General features: G+C 38.5%; 2 protein-coding genes across 3 annotated transcripts; both read right to left on the reverse strand.

The window, feature by feature from the left end:
* Window positions 1-578: 578 nt before the first annotated feature.
* Window positions 579-8,241, reverse strand: CLEC9A (C-type lectin domain containing 9A). The gene is made up of 6 exons (XM_006192141.3): window positions 8,095-8,241; window positions 6,044-6,124; window positions 4,983-5,129; window positions 3,067-3,218; window positions 1,785-1,906; window positions 579-1,093 (listed from the first exon to the last, which is right to left on the reverse strand). The coding sequence occupies exons 1-6, from the start codon at window positions 8,183-8,185 to the stop codon at window positions 964-966; spliced, it is 723 nt and encodes a 240-aa protein (XP_006192203.2). The 5' UTR covers window positions 8,186-8,241; the 3' UTR covers window positions 579-963.
* Window positions 8,242-11,422: 3,181 nt separating this feature from the next.
* On the reverse strand, window positions 11,423-18,894 carry CLEC1B (C-type lectin domain family 1 member B). Of its 2 annotated transcripts, XM_032473177.1 has the most exons (6): window positions 18,712-18,893; window positions 18,005-18,103; window positions 16,874-16,987; window positions 16,564-16,715; window positions 14,326-14,432; window positions 11,446-12,569 (listed from the first exon to the last, which is right to left on the reverse strand). In XM_032473177.1, exons 1-6 carry the CDS (start codon window positions 18,773-18,775, stop codon window positions 12,425-12,427), a joined length of 681 nt encoding a protein of 226 aa, XP_032329068.1. In that variant the 5' UTR covers window positions 18,776-18,893; the 3' UTR covers window positions 11,446-12,424. The 2 variants fall into 2 exon arrangements, with proteins under 2 accessions (XP_032329069.1, XP_032329068.1); XM_032473178.1 differs by lacking the exon at window positions 18,005-18,103 and having other exon boundaries at window positions 11,423-12,569; window positions 18,712-18,894.

The following is an 18,894-nucleotide window of genomic DNA, read 5'->3' on the forward strand; positions in this document are numbered from 1 at the left end:
CTGAGCAGGGAATGGGGACATTTTTATCTGGAATGCGCACATGAGGTTGATGCCCTGGGATGGCTGGTGATTTACACCAAATGATAAAGGTGTGTGTTAAACTCTGTGCAAGGGCTGTTCTCAGCAATTTACATGTATTCACAGCTTAGTCCTCAAACAACACCTTGAAGTAAGTTCTATTATTATTTTACAATGAGGAGATTGAGACACAGAGAGATGCAGTGAAAAGTGCTGGTGTGTCAACCTTGAGAATTCAAGCCATGAGTCTGATTGGTGAGCAGTGGGGACGGGCAGTGAGATGGAGGCGAGACCCTGACATTGGCAGCCTGACTCTTCCCACAGCTTGCCTGTAGTTCTGCTGGTTCTTCTCTCCAGGAGAACCCTGCAGTCCTAAAAATGGTACTGTCTTACCATCCCTTCCAATCTGAAAAAGCCACATCTCTGTCCTCCCATCCTACTGGCCTGATAACATAATGCGTGGGAGCCCAACAAATGCATAGAAAGATCTGGCAAACAGTGAGTTTAAAAGATCACGTTTCTTTATTTACTAAAAAAGAATATCAATCAGCTAAAACCGCACATCTCCCCAGTGACTTACAGATTTCTCTGCGGAGTTTAAACTCACACTAGGTTAAAAATAGAAGGAGAGAAAGACAAAAAATGACCAATGAAAATAATTTTTCTTTAGTTTGTTCTCAGCTCTTTAAGGTTTCGTCCTCTGATGCTCTAAATCAATTTTATTCTTATCAATTTTTTTTAAACAACATCAAAAGACTGTCTGGAAAGGATTGAGGAATATTGCCAAGTGTAAATGCTAGACAGGTTTGGGTTTCAGGTAGTGAGTTTCACAGCCCTCTGACTGGTTTACTTCTGTGCTGGCTTTTGGGCTGTTTGTGATGGGTTTTCTAACAACCTGTTGCACATACTAGCATGATAGAGAGATGACTTCAAGCTTAGTTTCTTTCAGGTAGATCTTAATGCGTACTTCTCACAGATGAAATATTTCCAACTGCTGCAGTTGGCGGAAGAAAGGATCTTGTCTTTGAGGTATCCACACACCTGGTTAGTTGATGGGGGTCCCTGTGCTGGCGACCTGGAGAGGCAAGAAGTCAGTGCATCTGAGGTTAAGCATGGGGATTATGGGGATGTTCTCTTGGGCAACAGAACGAGAGATGCACAGCTTTTTGTTTTGTTTTAATCTGTCACCCTCCTGCGATAGTTTTGTCCTCTTTCTTCAAAAACAGAGCTATTTTCTCTCAATAAAAGATGTGAATATTATTTCAACAAGCAGCATATTTAAAAAAAAAGTTTGGTTACACAAAGATAGGCTCTAATTTCAAATCTCTTTTCTGACTCTTAATTCTCAAAATGTGAAAGCACCTGATTCCGTTGACCAGTCTCCTCAGTTCTTTCTGAAAACTTAATATGGAAATTGCTTAGTGATTACTATAATCGCTTGCCCTTAGCCCTCTCTAGCCATTAAATGGTACAAAGGGGATGTGCCTGATTACATGATTGCATAATATTGTTCATTCAGACTCTCTAATTTTGATGTGAGTGTCCTGGAGGGTAATGACAGAGGGGCTGAGAAGGTTCAGGGACAGAGAGGTTTAGAAGCCATGTAGCTACTCTTAAATTATCTTGGCTTTGATTCCAATCAGAAGCCTGAAAAATTATCACCCTGGTTCTGTCTCCTGGAGGAAATGTAAGGTATAAAATCAAATGAACCTTTGAATTCCCTTATGTGTCTAACTCCCCTTGGACCGTTTCCCTCAGAGACTTACAGGTCAGGAGCAGGAGGAGAGCCATCCTGCCAAAGCCAAGGTTGGCTGGGCCCATCCTGAGACAGTCCCACCCAGTAATCATAGTTGCTTTTGGTCTTCCTCAGGCTGCCAGTGATAAAGTCCTATAAAAAAAATAAGACCTGAGCAGTGAACTGAGAGAATGAGAGGAGAAAGAATCCCAGAAAATCTAAACACACACAAACACACACACAAGCGCAATAAACTACCATGAAATATAAAGTGTGGTATTTTGCCTACACAGAAATAATTGGAACTTGAGAGCTGGAGAAAGGGGTGGAGGTTAAAGGAAAGGATACTTATTTTTCCCAGTTGCTAAATGATCAATGTGATGTTAAGGGTTATTGAAAAAAATAGGTATCTGGCATCAAAATAGTTTTAACAGATTCAGAATTTGGTAGACAGTATATGTCTTTCCCAGGATACTTCAAAGTGAGAAATAGTTTAGAAGATTCCAGAAGCAACTTAACTGTATGCGTATTTTGTTAGAAGAAATATTTCTAACTGTTGTCACTAAATTTGCACAGAAAAATTAGTGCAAATCCATAATCATAATAGGTGAGTCCAGCTTGCCTTGGTTTACTGCATGCATATCCTTACCAAGTTGTTCTCTATTATTCTTATAGAAATGAACTTTGACTAATTACTGAATATAGAAGGCATACATTTTTAATAAATTCAGAAATGTGTAACGTGTATTCTACTTCACACACAACTTACAGGTCAAATGATTTCAGGGGAACATCTTACTGTTTGCTCATTAAGATTTTAGTAAACTAGGTTTAATGCCAATTAAGCATTTTATTTGGCAAATGCTTATTTTCAGAGAACGTTCCATTTCGTGATGTCACCTCACTGTTTATACTTCTACGTTTCCTGGATAATTGCAAAATTACAATAGGTTATTATACTTCCCTACAGCAATGAAAATTATAAATTTAAAACACATGCAATTGTAATGTATGCATATCTTGGAGTGGATTAGCATGTCACAAAATGGCAATGTCCTTTCCCCTTTTTGATTACCAAAGTTCATAGAATTAACATATTGTCCTCAATTTCTAAATAGCCATTCCGTTTTTTGTTTCTCCAATTAATAGGGAAACAAACCATGTTAATTACTACTTTGTGTTCAACTCTTCTTTTTCAATAAATATACTATGGTTAGGGAGTATCAAGGAACTCTATTTTATGAGAATCAGTCCTTTTTTAACGTATAATATGGTATTTTCAGAATGATATGAAACCATAAAACAGTGTTTACCATTTCTTCTTTGGTGTCTATTTGTAGAAGATTAGAACATTCCTCTAAACAAGCCTCTTGACTGGCGAGCCAAACTTTCCAGTTTTCAAAGACATGGTAACAGCTTTCTCCATTCTGAATCCAGTTGTCTGGACAAGGGCCGTGCTTATGGGCTTTGAATATAAACATTTTATTAAAGTTATTATTAAAATGTTAGTAGCACATCCCCTCAAATGACCCCCTTGTATCTCTCTCAGTAAAGCTGAACTCTAACTGAACGGTTCATGTGATACAGTGCTTACCAATTTCAGCTCAAAGGAATTTGAATTTGGTAAGGAGGCTGAATTTGGTAAGATTTATATAATTATTTCCCAAATGTGATAGGTCTCTAAGAATTAGTTCAAGATAAAATTAATTGGGGAATATCTTTTCCTAAATTGTTCCTCTTCTATAATAATTGGTCTGATTAATCTACTTTTATAAATCTTTCCTCTCTTTAACTTTACATCATTTATAGTCTTCATTTGTTTGCTTATTGTTTCATGTCTGTTAATCTTACTGAACCAATTTAATTGAAATGTACTGAAACTGAGCCATTAGGTGAGCAGAATAATAAGCCTCAAGTTGATGTTTAAATTCTGGGAGTTAAACATGAAAATATTCCTTAAGGAGCAATTTGAAAATATGTAGGTGAGGAAAACTGAAGAAAAACACAAGTGACCAATATGTTTATTTTCAGGCGTTGATGTAACTAAGAAGTGAGCCATAATGTTTAAACAGTTTTACAGAACCTATCTTAAGAGAGAATGTATTCACAAAAGAGAGATGTTTAAATGTGTAAAAGAGGAAACAAAGAGTAAAAATCTGACCAAGTGTTTCTGGCACAGTTTTATAGAGGCAAAGACGCAGAAACTTCCAGAACTCTAGTTTCTAGAGAAAAACCTTCTGCTAAGGGTTACAAATAATTCATTATCAGTTTCCAAGGCCCAGGTGTCAAGTTACTGAAGGTTCTTCAATATCCTTTGCTTGGAATACGTTCTAATCAACGTCTTGAATATTGTTAAAGTTGTAGCATAAGTGGTGTTGACAATGCCAGTTGATAGTAGAGAACACGGTGGATTTGTTGGTCTCCAAAATGGATATTGTCACTGATTTAAGGTTGATGGCTCAGAGGTATCCATATCTCATGCTTGCAATAGTCTGTTATATTTAAAAACATTGCTGTCTTTTTAAACATTTACTTGACTAAATTTCAATTAGAAGAAGCTATGGTAGGTTTTTGACCTCTCTCATTAACGGTTACGTAAATGTTATCCACTACAGGGAAGTTAATTCTCTAAATTATATGTGTGAGTGTTATCAAATGCTGATTCAGTAACAATAGAATACTTGATACCCTATTAATAGGTAGAAATAAATGCTTATAAGGTATAAAAAAGATAAAACTTATGTAACTTACTAGAATTTTTTAAAAGAGCTGAATCCTGCGTTGTTACAATTTTTGTAAATACCCTAATTTTCAAAATGAATTTTCTGCTCAAAGAGTTATCTAAATTTGAGTCTAGAGCAATATCTAAACTAAATAAATTGAGGAATTTGGAACTATAATTAAAGATACACTTATAAATTTGCATGATGGGATAAAGCATGGAATGTTATTTCTTTAAAAAAATCTTACCTGCTAATCTTACACATTCCATTTTGACATCTGACTGTATATTTTCCTTATCTGCATTTCTTGGAACCTCAGTATTTTCCACATGCTATTGATATATATAAGAGAGACTGAACTGAAGAGCAGATCAAAATTATGTCTCTCCTATTAGAAAATCCTGACTACAATTTTAGGGAATAAAATGTGTCACCTTTTTTTTTTTTCTTTAAATTGGTGTACACATTTGTATCTGCACAGTGGGAGCGGATTTTATATCAATTACCTGAATGGAAAGAGTTTTGCATCAAGGTTTGACAACATTGCATCTGGAGGCGATGGTTTCTATTCCATCGTGTGCAGTTCAGCAGGGCTCTGTCCTGTTGGATGAGTTCTTCTTGCTGCTTCCTTGAAACAGTGGACACCTGGAACACTTCAAACCATAACAATCAGATAAAATGCGGACATATAACAAAGTAATCCTTCAACACAGACTAAAGAGTGCTACAAATTACTGATGATATTTGAGACTAAAAATGACAAATGATGCACAGTAGAAAGGGTCTTTGACATCCCTGCTTCCTTATTCACCCAATCCCAGCCCCTGAAAGTGGTCAGGTTTACCAATTTTTAAAAAATTCTTCCAGAGATATTTTGACATTTACCAGCAAATAAACATAAAATCCCTTCACTTTACACAAATGGTAATAATCTTTTTACATGGCTTTTCATCTTTTACCACTTAAAATATATTTTGGACATAATACTATGTTAGCACGCAAAGAGCTTTCTCATTCTTTTGTTATATAGGATTCTATTGAATGGATGTACTGTGATCCATTTTAATAATTCTCTACTGACTTTTAGACTATTTGTAGTCTTTTGGTATTACAGAAATAAGTATTACTGTCGTAAAGAACCTTGGTTATACATAATTTCACACGCGTGCAAATATATTTGTAAGATAAGTTGATAGGTCAAAGTTCTTGTGCATTTAAATTGTGTTAGATGTTTCCAAATCACCTTCCATGTATGCTGATGCAAATTGTATGGGAAACCCTTAGTTTTCTCTTCTGTGAGCCTTTCTCCTGTGCATCTTCTTTGCTTTTACACCACCACCATGCCCTACACTGCTGACACTTACGGTCACCAAATGTGTGGTCCCCGCCCCCCTCTTCCATACACCATCTAATTCAGCTCTGACACTAGCTTCCTGGAAATAGTGTCAGATCCCACAGGTCAAGGGCTCAGACCCACAGGCTGTAACGATACGCATACATAAAAGCTATGTGTGGCGTGTAATCTGTCCACCTGTAGATTGCTTTGAAGATACCCGTTCGTACTTACACTTGAGACCCAAGAAAATGGAGGTTGCTAATGAGCCTGTGCAGAAAATACACAAAAGCACCACCGCCAGACACCATGCTCCTAGACAAGGAAAAGAGACAATGAAATGGAGTTTGAGAAAGTAGATGAGTGATGTGGGGTCAGACTAGGACTAGACCGAGTGAAATAAGGAATTAACAGTAGCCATTCCTCCTGGAGAATCGCTGAAGCCTCATAACTGCGTGTTAACAGGAAAAAGTGAACTCAGACTCTTCGAAATGCAAGTGATAACTTGCGATACACTTGACTTGGGAAGATGCCAAATTGAACAGCATTAGTAATATACTTCTGTTACCCTTACATGGCACCACAAACTTAGTAACCAGTTAGATGTAGCCTCTCCCAACAATCTTTCCGAGATGATGGCAAGCCAGGCAGCAGGCTTTAATTTCTGAGAGCAAAGATGCCGTCTCAAATCTCTTCCCCTCTTGTCAGTGTCGCTTGGCTGTGATTGGTTCAAAGGTATTTCCCTTTAAACATATGATTTTGGATGAGGATTTTTTTTTTTAAGGTAACATTTGCAACTATTCAGGAAGGGAAACTGAGAAACGTGTGTTTTTTTTATATTCTTTTTAAAAATTTTTCTTTAATTGAAGTACAGTCAGTGACAATGTGCCAATTTCTGGTGTACAGCACAATGTCCCAGTCATGTATATACAAACACATATTTGTCTTCATCGACTTTTTCATTAAAGGTTATTACAAGATATTGAACATAGTGCTATACAGAAGAAGCTTTTTAAAAAATGTATTTTTATATATAGTGGTTAACATTTGTAAATCTCAAACTTTCAAATTTACCCCTTCCCACACCATTTCCTCAGTAACCATAAGATTATTTACTATGTCTGCAAGTCTGTTTCTGTTTTGTAGGTGAGTTCATAGTGTCCTTTTTTGTTTCTTTTTTTTTTAAATTCTGCATATGAGTGATATATGGTATTTTTCTTTCTCTTTCTGGCTTATTTCACTTAGAATGACAATCTCTAGTCCATCCATGTTTCTGCGAATGGCATTATTTTATTCTTTTTATGGCTGAATAGTATTCCATTATATAAATATACCACAACTATATTCTTAATGCTAGACAGAGAAAAATGCATGAAATGTTATCTTTGCATAGTTTGGTAGGCTGACTAATGCCCCTGCCCAAGATGCCTATGTCCTAAGCTCTGACACCTATAGATGTTACCTTATGTGGAAAAGGAGACTTTAAAGATATAACTAAGTTAAAGATCTTGGGATGGGGAGATCATCCTGTTTTATCTGGGTCGTTACAAGTGAGATGTGGATCAGAGGGACAGACTGCCTTATGATGAAGGGAGTAGAGAGACATTTGAAGAAGTTCTGCTGATGTCTTTAAAGATGAAAAAGGAGCCATCAGTCAAGGAAAGCAAGAATGCAGCTCTAGGAACTGGAAGATGGAGAATGAATTGTCCCCTAGAACCACCTCTAGGGAAGGTAGCCCCATGACACCTTGGTTTCAGGCCATTTTGGACTTCTGACCTGTAGACCTATAAGAAAATGAATTTGTGCTGTATTAAGTAGTTTATTACTCAAACAATAGAAAACTAATAGAAATATTAAAGAATATAGAACTGATCCAGGCTGATGAGAGTTGGCCAGTTTTTTCAACTTATGTTTTCTCTTTTTTTGTCCCTTAGTATTTATCAGATAATTTGCAGAGTGTTTCACTGTGGGAACTAAAATTATACAAAATATATAATTTCTTTCACTTATTTTCCAAATCCAGGGATTTTTCTGTCTTTCCAGCAAGCAAAAGAGAGAAAACCAATGTGTTACATATTTATCAAGTCCATCTCTCTTTTCCTTTTTCAACTTTACCTACCCCTCCTTCACTTCACTTCATTTTAATATTAGCACATTCCGCACATGATAATACTCTGAAGTGAGGAATGTCAGATTAGAAAAATCTCTTGGTCTCATTGTAAAGCAGTAACAAACGAAAGCCCATAAACCACAAGGTCTTGGTCTGAATCACTGGAACTGATTACCTGAATTTTTGGTGGAAGACCGATGCTTCTGGTAAGGGCTTGGTGTCGGATTATCCCACTGAAGAGAGGTGTATGTTTCATCCTCCTGCATGTCTGAGATGCTCTGACAGGCGGGGCAGTCCACTTGAAAGGCTGAGACAAATAACTCCTTTTGTAGTCAGGAGCAGATTAATGAAAGAACTGAAATTAGCTGCCTTTTCACACCAGTGGGGAAATATACTTGAGTTTAAGGAATAGAACAGGTGTATCTTCATCCAGAAAGCAGAAGTTTATGAAGTTTAAGCCAAAGCATAACTTGGTAAAGAAGGAAGTGAGAAAGAAACTGAACTCCAAATGGCCAATGATAGAAGTTTATTGTTCTGGATTCTACAATGCCGCAGAGGTTGAAGGTGATAACACTGGATTGCTGTTAAGATGGAAAGGCTAGAAGCGCAAAGAATGACCTTGAGGACAAAGGTAAGCCCATTGCTGATGTTGGGCAAACCAGTGCATAAGGACTTGTAGATCTCTGTGTTTCCCTAAATGAATGTACACACTGTATTAACTGGGCTGATGCAGCTGCTGGGACAAATGAACCTCAAAATACCAGTCATTTAACACAATCAGAGTTTATTTCTCACACACATAAAATTTCAGCTCTAGTAATCCTGGTCAGGGGGCAGTTTTTCCTCCAAATGTGACCCCAGCTCCTTCTAACCTGTGAGTAATTAAAGTCTCGTAGTTCCAGCCATTGAGGGGGAAAAAAAGAGGTGGCAAATTCACATTTGCTTCTTGAGCCATAACCTTGAAGTACCACGTGCCACAGCCACATCCACTAATCTAATGCCCATGTTTGGATCTACAGGTTGGTCCTGATAAATATAATTTTTGCCTTTCTAAGACACTTTCCCTCTAGAAGGGAAGTATGAATTATTTAGTGGATAGAGGGCCATTTGGACCACATCCTATGACTACGGCACTGGTATTGATTTTTGCTTATTTTTTGGGGTGGGTAATTAGGTTTCTTTGTTTATTTATGTTTTAGAGAAGGTAGTGGGAATTGAACCCGGGACCTTGTGCATGTTAGGCTTATATACCGCTTGAGCTATACCGCTCCCCCGCCCCCCCCCCCCCGGCACTGGTATTGATAACTTTGATACTTGAATCATCATTCTTATATTGGCCATTTGTCTTTATGGCTGAAAGTCATGTCTCAGTAATGTACAGTCTGCAGATCCCAGCAATCTGCAAGACTCTCTTTTGTTTCAGTGTCTTACTGGTCCATCACTGACCTCTGTAGTGGGAGAAGACAGATGGCACACTTCAGGGGCAATCTGAAGGCGTTTAACAAAGATGCTCCTACAGAGTCCTGGGAAGGATTAAGGGAACCAAAAAGGGCAGTGAAATATGAGTTGAGAAGCTATGATCACCCCCCATGTCTGAAGGGTTAAGGGGGAGGTGTTTATTGGAACTTTGTTTCTTGTCTGACAAGGACCATGGCCTGAGGTGTAGACCATGAAGCCTCTGCCAAACAATGGCAGGGTAGGACAGAGCCAGGGGCATAAACACCCTTGATCACCACCGCGTTTGCCCAGATGCTGCTGTACGTCTGAGTTCCGCCTCCCAAGGCGCAGGGTGGGACCGAGAGGACCTCCAGCGGCAAATGGAGACCATCCAGCAAGTCTTCCAAATATTTCATATGATTTTCATGGGACCTGAGATTCTGACATGGAAAATAATGTGACCTAACTCCCTGTCACCTTTACAACGGAATGCTTTCTATCTTGAGGTGAAGAAGAGGAAGAAAGCACTAGCACACCGAACGTGCAGCGAGTAACATCGGGAACTCAGAAACGGAAGCTGCCGTTCATTTCCAGGTGCTCGCAAATTCCATCAGCACTAACTGTCAGTCTCAGAAGGAGCTGTTTTCCCCAGTACAGTATATTCTCTGATAAATTTATTTGTGTGAAACACTGGGCTCTCCCATACTAAAAGATTAATATGTCACTTGTGTTATTCTTGCTGTTTTTAATTATACTACCTTATTTATTATTCATTATATCCCAAGCGCTGGTTCCAAGGGCTTCGACATGAATTATTTTGGTTCTCACAACAGCTCAACGAAATAAGCACTACTGTGAGTATGTTGTAGCTGAATTGCAAATTGAGGCACAGAGAAGTCGAAGCATTTAGCAAAGTTCACTTATGCAGTTAAGCAGAAGTGTTAGTATGTAAACTAGGTGGTCTGATCACAGAACCTGTGCTGTTAAAATCTATGTTATTCTGATTTCCTGTATAAGATGCTTTTGGTATGAGTACCAGAAAAAAAAAAAAAAGAATCTTTGTAGATACAATTTAATTGGTTTACATTTTTGAAATGCATTTTCGAAGTGCCCTCCAATGTTATTCTTTGAAATTTAGTTGTGTCGTAGTGATCTAAAATATATGCATTTCCATTCAGAGGGGAGATGAAACACTAAATTCCAGAGAGATGGCTGATTTTTGGATGATTTGCTGAATTATTAGTTCCTATTTGTTTTCTCTAAATAAACAAGTAAAAAATAGGAAAATAACAGAGTACTGTGCCCCCAAAACCCAGATCTCGGGACCTTTGAAGTAAAAGCAGGATCCATGATATTTCTGTTTTTTTTTTTTTTTTCTCAGCTCCCTAAATCTGCTTGTTTACTGCTAGTCTAAAATAGAATAGATTCACATGCCTTTGGATGTCAGTGCACAAAGCTATAGAAGTCATACATATTTGCTGAGTATTTATCACATGCTTGGTACTCTGCTCAAGGCTTTACATGATTGTATTAAATGATCCTCACAGCCCCTTATGAGCAAGGTAGCAATAAACTCATTCCATGTGTGAAGAAACCTGAGTTTTAAAGAGACTAACCAACTTACCAGACACCAGATAGGGAGTCGGTTCTAAAGTAATGTTTCTCAACATTAAAGATGGCTTGTATCAGAATCAAGCAGGGGTGCTCATTAAAAACACAGGACTCTTCGTCCTCAGCCCCCCAGCTGAGAGCCATATGTGTTTGTGTTTCAACATCGACGTTTTCATAAGCACCTCGGCTGAGATGTTTGAGAATCGTGTTCACACATTTTACTACCACTGATCGCAGGAGAAAGAATACTTTCCGGAAGGCTGTGAAAAGAAATGAAATTTTTGCCTATTATCCTGTTAAAGGGTGCCTCTCCACATATCTCTAAATACTTCACGAGTTACTCGGCAGAAACCAAACATAGAACTACCCGGAAAGGAACGAGATAAAGCATTTGTGTTTGCTGCTCAACTAGCCCGCAGGCCTTGTTCAGAAGCATTTACTCAGTTTAAAACCCCATCAGTTTTCTTGCAAGCTTTATTCTCCTTCTCTTGGACAGAAAATGACTGCTGCTGGGTCTGACCAAAGGCGGACCTGGAATAGAAGTTGTGCTTGCATAGTGTTTCACTGGTTGCTGGGCTTTCTAACGAGCTACCTCGCACAATGAGAAGCAAGTATGTTTCCGTTTCCTGTGAGGAGGGAGCTGTGTTTGATGGCATAGAATAGAAAACGGGAAAGTCATGGTGTTTGCTTTCCCGGAGTTTCTGAGATAATTAATACTCTGAAGCTTTATTTTAGGTTGTGGAACTGTGAGGCATACAAGGCAGGTGTTATCCTATTTTATTTTATTTTTCTCCCCTTCATGGAGGCACTGGGGATTGAACCCAGGACCTCTTGCACACTGAGCATGGGCTTTACCGTTGACCTATACCCTTCACCTCCAGGTAGTATCTTATTTTAAATATAAGAAAATGGAAGAGGTTACCTGACTGCTTCATGGTTGTACTTGAGTTTAGTAATCACATCATCTAAACTATTCTACTGATTCCAAGTTTAGTATGCCTTCCACTACCTTATGCTGTCTTTCAAGCTTAGGTATTTTGCATAGTCTCAAAGTTAGATACTTTGCACAGTTCAAGTCATTTAAGCCCTAACCTTCTTGTTTCAATGTAAAATGTATGTGTTTATATCTAAACATGCAGTGAATCATAGTAAGTTGAGATAATTAGGAATAGAAGACAAGAAAAATGAAAATTAATGGAAACAGAACAATTGGGAAACAAAGGATCAACTCACAGACCAGCTTCTGGATGTATTAAGAAGGTACTAAGTTATTCCTTAGCATAAAGGGCTGTATAAAGAAGGGGGTAAGAGGGTGCTGGTCGGAAAGATAATGTAAAGATGACTCCAAGGGGAATAAAGGGAAAAAATAAGCAATTTTGTGGCTAGTGACTCCTTCTTCCAGATCTTTTATTGTCCAATCAAGCCCTTGCCTGTGACATCTTGCCCATCACTTTGCATTAGAGTAGTTGGTCCAGCTTGGCCCTACCTGCCTTCCTCTCACACATAAAATAATGCTTGTTCTCACAGAAGGTGGGGTGAATTTTCCCATTATGAAAATAAGCACAAGTCATATTTCCCGTTTCGCTTCCAGAAAGCTTAAACCTGTGAATGCAAAAGGTAGAATTAGTTCCTTTGAAAGTGAAATAATCAACATCCAGACTCTGTATGTAGTATTTTGTTGCACAAAGTAGACACAAGAAGTATGGAGGAAAGCAACACTCAGATCATTGGGAAACTTCCAATCTGCTTGGCAGTAGGATGCATGCACAGTTGAATGGCTCAACAGAAATTTAACATAGCATAAGACTAAGCAGCACATGAACAGTAGGTACCGCAGGAGTCCAGAGGAAAAGATGGATGGGGATCCGAAATGATGAGAAAGGCTTTAACTTTTCATCTAACATCGTACTTTAGTTCTGTCTTGAAGGAAGGGTAGGACTGAGATAAACAGAGAGGAGCTCCTACAGGGGGCCCTATAGGCGAGTAGCTGTACATTATGGAAATGAGCTCAAGGGAAAGTAAGTTGATTAAATATTTTGGACATGAGGATCTAGGCTGTAGGGTAGCAGATATAAGACAGCTCCCCACTACACAGCTATGACAAGAGGACAAAGGATGTATATTTATTAATTCATTTGCCAAATATGTATGGGATACCTACTACGTGTCAAGTTTGTTTTATGTGCTGATGATAAGAGTGATAAAGACAAGGTCCTTTCTACTGGGAAACTTACGTTAGAGTGAGAGACTGTTGGTAAGAATCTAACCAATAAATAGAAGATTTCAGAGAGTGGTAAGAGTGATGAAGAAACTGAACAGTGTGATAGGATAGACTCGAGTGGAGGTGGTGGAGGGAGCCTAACCTAGTTTGGATAATTAAAGTTGGTCTCACTGAGGAAGTGATGTTTAAACAGAGACTTGAGCCACAAGGAGGAGCCCGTCAGGGAGTTCCTGAGGCAGAGCATTCTAGAAGGAAACAGCAAGTACAAAAGCCCCTAAGACCACAAAATGTGTTTCATTTTTTGGAAGAAAAGAGGGGTCACCAGGATTCCTGCCATATTGTGAACGAGGTGAAGTGTAAGGTCTATGAAGAAGCTTGCTTGTACTTGTGGTATTCTTGGCCCCCATAGTAAATGCTTTATAAGTATCTGTTGAATACATTAATTAAACATTAAAGTAATGATCAGATTGTAAAGGTTTTGGTTATCAGTTTGAATTTTAACTGGAGAGATACTTTACAAGACTAAACAAAAGGTGATTAGAGATTGGGATGCCATATTGGGTAACTCAGTGTAATTGGCCCCTCTGCCCGAATTGAATGTAGAAAGATGGAGATTTTTGACAGGAGCAGTGGAATCACCTTGTGATTGATAATGTGCCTGATTCGTGGAGACCCCTATGGCGAGGTAAAATGATACTGAAGAGTCAAAAGAAGCCTCAAAGTAATAACACTCAACCATAAAATAATGAGGATGGTAATTTTGTACTAAAAATATGTGAAGAGAGTCAGATCAAACTGAAAAAAAAAAAAAAAACCCAACCCTCTCACATAAAATATTCCAATCATAAAGCTGAGGGTAGAAATGAGAAATGAATGGGAAAAAAATACCAGGAATAGAGGTGGACTGTGACTTAGATAAAGAGCAGAGGGACAGGAGAGTAGGGAAAGAAGACTCTTATTACGGGTGTTCTCCTGTTAGGATCAGGGTGGGAGTGACTCAGCCAGTGCTGAGGTAACACGCAGTGTGATACAGGAGCCACCTCCCCACTTTTGAGCAACTTGCACTCAAAAGGCTAGAGGATCTCAGGAATAGAAATTTCTCGTTGTGCCTTGTATTCTGAGTGTCCAGTGACTTACATATTTTTGGAGGGAACTGAGCCATCTTCCCACATCCAGACGTCCCTGGAGTTCTGGCGGGACAATCCAACCCAACGAATCAATACAGTCCTGCTAGTGATGTATTGCTATTGCAAACACAAATAAATATAATAGTCAGAGTGCTTCTACAGTTCCTGTAATGACATAAAGGCAAAGCTTCATGGTAAGATCCTGGATACAAAAAATTAGATATGTGTCTATTTTAATATTTATTAATTATAGTTGATATTTAGAATTGTACATGTAGGATACAGGGGAAAATCTGTACACAAGATAGTTGATATTCTAGTCATCCTGTGTGTTTATATTCCATCAGTTGAAGATTAGAATAACAAATAAAGTACCAAATATGTCTCCTAAATGAAATGGATGGTAAACAACTAGAGAAGGAAAATGATTTTAAAAAAATACATTGTTTGTGAATCTTATATTCTCTAGAAACAAGCTCTCCTTGCTTTGGTTTCATTACTTAGCTTGCCCACAAAATCTTATATATTGGAGTATTCATTTGCTTTCATTTACTGAGTAAAAGAGAATTATATGATGTCTTGCTCAAAGGGATTTACAAATGACATACATCTACTTCTTTCTACTTAGAAATTATCTTTATTTACTCTACTGTATACAATACCAGTTTGTTTTGTTCATTGCCTCTTGCTCCAACTGGAATATAAGTTCCATAAAGTTAGAGAGTTTTGTATGTTTTATTAATGCATAAGTTCAGGTCCTGGAATAGTTCCAGCACATATTTGTTAAATTAATGGATGAATGAATCAATCAGTCAATCTATGAGTAACAAAATTAAAAGGAAGTCAAATGTTCATGTACCATCATATGTCTCCCCCCAAAATAAGTGAAGACACATCCTTGGCAGACCTGTGAAACACAAAATGGCATTCTATAAAAGATTTTGTGAGTCACTGATTTCTTAAAGCTTTAATTTATCTGTCACCTTTCTGTTAATTTATGTTTTTTTTCTTTAAAATACATCCACATTATCTACTTCACTGCAGGACCTGACAGACAAAGGCTGCTTGAGATTCAACTCTTCTTTATTTCTCAAAAATAACATTACTTCCTCTTTAAGTTGTAAATCTGCAACCTGGTATCAGTAATAAGATTCAAAACATATGTAGTCTCAAACTGATCTCTTTGTAATAGAATTGAGATTTTAAGGCACTCTTTTTATTTTGGGTGATTGAAAAGAAGTGAATTTGTTTCTCTGAGCATCTTCTCTGTGAGTGTGAGCCCACACACAGAGTACGTATGCGGTACAGCAAGTTAGAATAACAGGGCACACAAATGAACATGAATGTCACTGGGCTGACTTCCTCATGTCTGCTCCATCCTGGCTATTCCAGCCCTCAGGAAGGTGCAGGCCAATTCTGCAAATCATCTATAACAGTTGAATATGACTTGCCTGAATATTTGAATTCTGCTGACTCTCTGTATGCATATAGCCCAAGTCCTGACCTTCTATTCCAATTTACATTTGCTTTCATTTTTAACATGCGAAGTCATGAATCATTCCTGCGCTAGAAATTATAAGAAAATAACAATAAATAATTTCTGCCTTTTAAAAACTATGTTTTGATAGACTGTTACTGGGTTGAAGGGAGACTCCAAGGCTTGGTTCCTGGCTTGCTTCCAGGATTTATGGAAAGAAAAGCTATATTCAATCGTAAAAGGAGAGTGCAGCAGATGGTGTGGATGTATTTTGTTTGAAAAGAGAGCTTTCGTTAGAAGCTGTCAAAGAGGAAAATGTGGAAAAGCAGACATATTTAGTAGAAAATTTTCAACTGAAATCCTGTGTTGTGCCAACGAGATTTGTTCTCCAGACTATCTGGGAGAGCTTCTGAAAAGATGGCGTTTGCATGATGGTTCATTCAAAGTGTCAACAACTTAGCAAGAACTGAGAAGGCTTGTAATACTGGGATAACACTGTTGTTTATGCTTTGCAATCATATTGAGTTTCTTTGCACTTTCAGATTCTCTTTTTGAATTAGTAAACAGAGCTAAGAAGCCAAGAAATGATCTTAACTCTTGTTGCTGAGGTAAGACCAGAAATCAAACTCTCATTCACTCTATTTCAGCATTTTCTACTCCCCAGTGTTGTAAACGGGAGGACCTAAAAATGTGAAAAAATAAAAGTCGAATATTTTATTTGAAATCTGTCTCCTTATGATTCCAAAATACTTGACACAGAAATCGCCTTACCAGGACGTCCTGACTGGCGATCTTCAGGAGAGTGGCATTCGTGTCAGCGCAGTAGTTCTTACTCTCTGCCCATGTCAAGTTGTGCCTGAAGAAACCATAGCAACTGTCTCCGTAATACCTCCAGTTTGTGTCACATGGGCTGCATTTATGGCCTTAAGGAGAAATCAAGCAGAGGATCTCTTTCATTCTGAGTCAGGCTGACTTTTTCCTCTTATTCAATGTTTCCTGCAGAACCTCAAGATTCTCTACAGGGTGCATCACAAAAGCTCCAGAGTTAGGGGAGGTGAAGAGGTGACGGAGCCATACTCACTCTGCTTTTGTCCTGATTGTTTTATTAAATCTTGGCAGAACTTCTTTGCTAGCTGTTGCAGAGTTCCTGAGAGATTTTCGTTCTCGGCTTGTAAGTAGTTTTGCTGCGTGACAGCTAGGTGGAAAAATTAGATGATACTTTGTAATCAGGGTAATGAGGATGATGCAGAAAAAAAAGCAAGCCCTCTCAATGAACTTTAAATTCAGTAGAGTTATCACTCTGAAATGTTTACTAGGTGCTTATGAGTAAATGAATGGGCTCAGGGTAAAGTATAAAGAACAAATTAAGAACCACGCAGAGCTGACCCCCAGGGTTTTCCAAAAGACTGGGACCTACTTGGAGGAGACAATCACAAGCAAGAAAATGCCGTGATCAAAGCAGCTGTTTTGACATTTCCCTGAACACAGATTTCTAAGCACGTTTCGCAAAGCGAGTGACCTCTGTTCCGGTTTTCAGAAACTAAAATATCCATTCACATAAAATATACATATTGATTTCTTGTTATGCTCAAAGTACTGTGATAAATCAAAGATAGTGAATGAAAGTTTCCAAAATATCTTATTAAAAAAAACAAGTATACAAACAAGTAACAATTATACAAATGATAATGTGCCATTAGAGGGCTTTTAGAATTATAGGAAGAAAAATATTTTTAAATTAGATGGGATATGACCTGTCCCAGTGGAAGTAAATACATTCCATTAAAAATACGGGAAGGGGGGCATTTCAGGAAGAGGGACTGGAACGAGTAAAATCTCAGGCAGGGGGACAGACCGTTTATTTGTGAAAGAGAAAATTCCATGTTGGCTGGATCTTAAGGTGCATAGAATAGAGAGGGAAAAAAAAAGTTGCAAAAGATAGCCTGGATTTATACTGAGGAGGATCTTAAAGACCAGCTTAGGGTTCTTAAAAATAATTTTCATTAATTAAAAAAATCTAAAAGATCGTTTTAATCAGAAGGTAAATGTCGGAGCTCTCCTTTATTGAGCACACCTTGGCAGCTAGGTAGAAGATACTTGGAGTGGCGACAAACAGACGAACGGTAACAATTAAGCTCACTGGCGTACACCAGGCAGACACTGAGATACTGCCTCCCTCAGATCAAATCACTGGGAGTAAGCCAATACTTACACATAATTCCCAGAGCCACCAGCCCAATAACCATCCCCAGGCAGAAAAGCAGCAGACTCAAAGCCATCACACGCCAGGAAGAGGAGGCGGCCGGGTCGACTGTGGGCAGACAGTTAAGCCGTCAGGGAGCACGCAGTGTGACACGTCCCTGGGGCAGCACCATCCCGTCCCTGCCCGCTTGGGATTTTCCAGGCGCTATAAACAGCTTCACTGGCACACCTTGCCTTTGCTCCCTTGATCATCAGAGGTAAACACAACCCACTCCATCCCCACTCCTGCTGGACTTCTCTCTGAGTCAAAACATCACTAGCTGTTCAGGTCTCGTGTACATGTCTTTGTTTTGTTTTATGCCTACCCCTACAAATAACTGCGTTTATAAGCAACAACTGTAGAATCACACCCCTGTGCTGACATCTTAGAAAGTGGAATTTCCAAACATTCTTTCCCCCAACCCCTTGGTTTCTATGCCCTCCAGCGTTTAACTCTATAAGCCTTAATGTAACGTGCCCTGCTTGCATCTTTTGTTGTTTATATTCTAAATAAGTCTATCTGAGCCTATGTTGATACCCCTCAAATGCAGTAAAGGAAGAAGTCCATTCAGAAAAAGAAAACAAAACTATGCACGCTATCACTAATAGAAAAAAGGAAACCAGAGTGGATCCAGTTCAATCACAATTTTCCAAATTGTTGGCTCTGGGCATTCTTACCTGAAGTGAGAGCTGGTTTTTGACTTTTAACATTTAAGATGACATATCCCTCTTCATCCTGCATGGCTTCCCTTGGACTCCAAGTGAGCTCAGGGGTCAATAACTTTGCAAAATGTAGTGTCTGCTCTTAGGGTTCCGACATCTACCAGTCTGCAACCCTCCTCTTGCTGGTAAGGTGGAGCT

Source organism: Camelus ferus, chromosome 34 (assembly GCF_009834535.1).
Source record: "Camelus ferus isolate YT-003-E chromosome 34, BCGSAC_Cfer_1.0, whole genome shotgun sequence".
Taxonomy (NCBI): Eukaryota; Metazoa; Chordata; class Mammalia; order Artiodactyla; family Camelidae; genus Camelus; species Camelus ferus.

Coding starts and splice junctions, on each gene's coding strand:
- CLEC9A (XM_006192141.3), bottom strand. CDS start 8,185: ATGCAGGAGGATGAAACATACACCTCTCTTCAGTGGGATAATCCGACA. Junction 5,130..6,043: donor CATTTTCTTGGGTCTCAAGT/GTAAGTACGAAC, acceptor TATGGTTTGAAG/TGTTCCAGGTGTCCACTGTT. Junction 1,907..3,066: donor TAGACACCAAAGAAGAAATG/GTAAACACTGTT, acceptor TTTTTTTTATAG/GACTTTATCACTGGCAGCCT.
- CLEC1B (XM_032473177.1), bottom strand. CDS start 18,775: ATGCAGGATGAAGAGGGATATGTCATCTTAAATGTTAAAAGTCAAAAA. Junction 18,104..18,711: donor AAAACCAGCTCTCACTTCAG/GTAAGAATGCCC, acceptor GTCTGCCCACAG/TCGACCCGGCCGCCTCCTCT. Junction 12,570..14,325: donor TCAGTTCCCTCCAAAAATAT/GTAAGTCACTGG, acceptor TTGCATTCACAG/GTTTAAGCTTTCTGGAAGCG.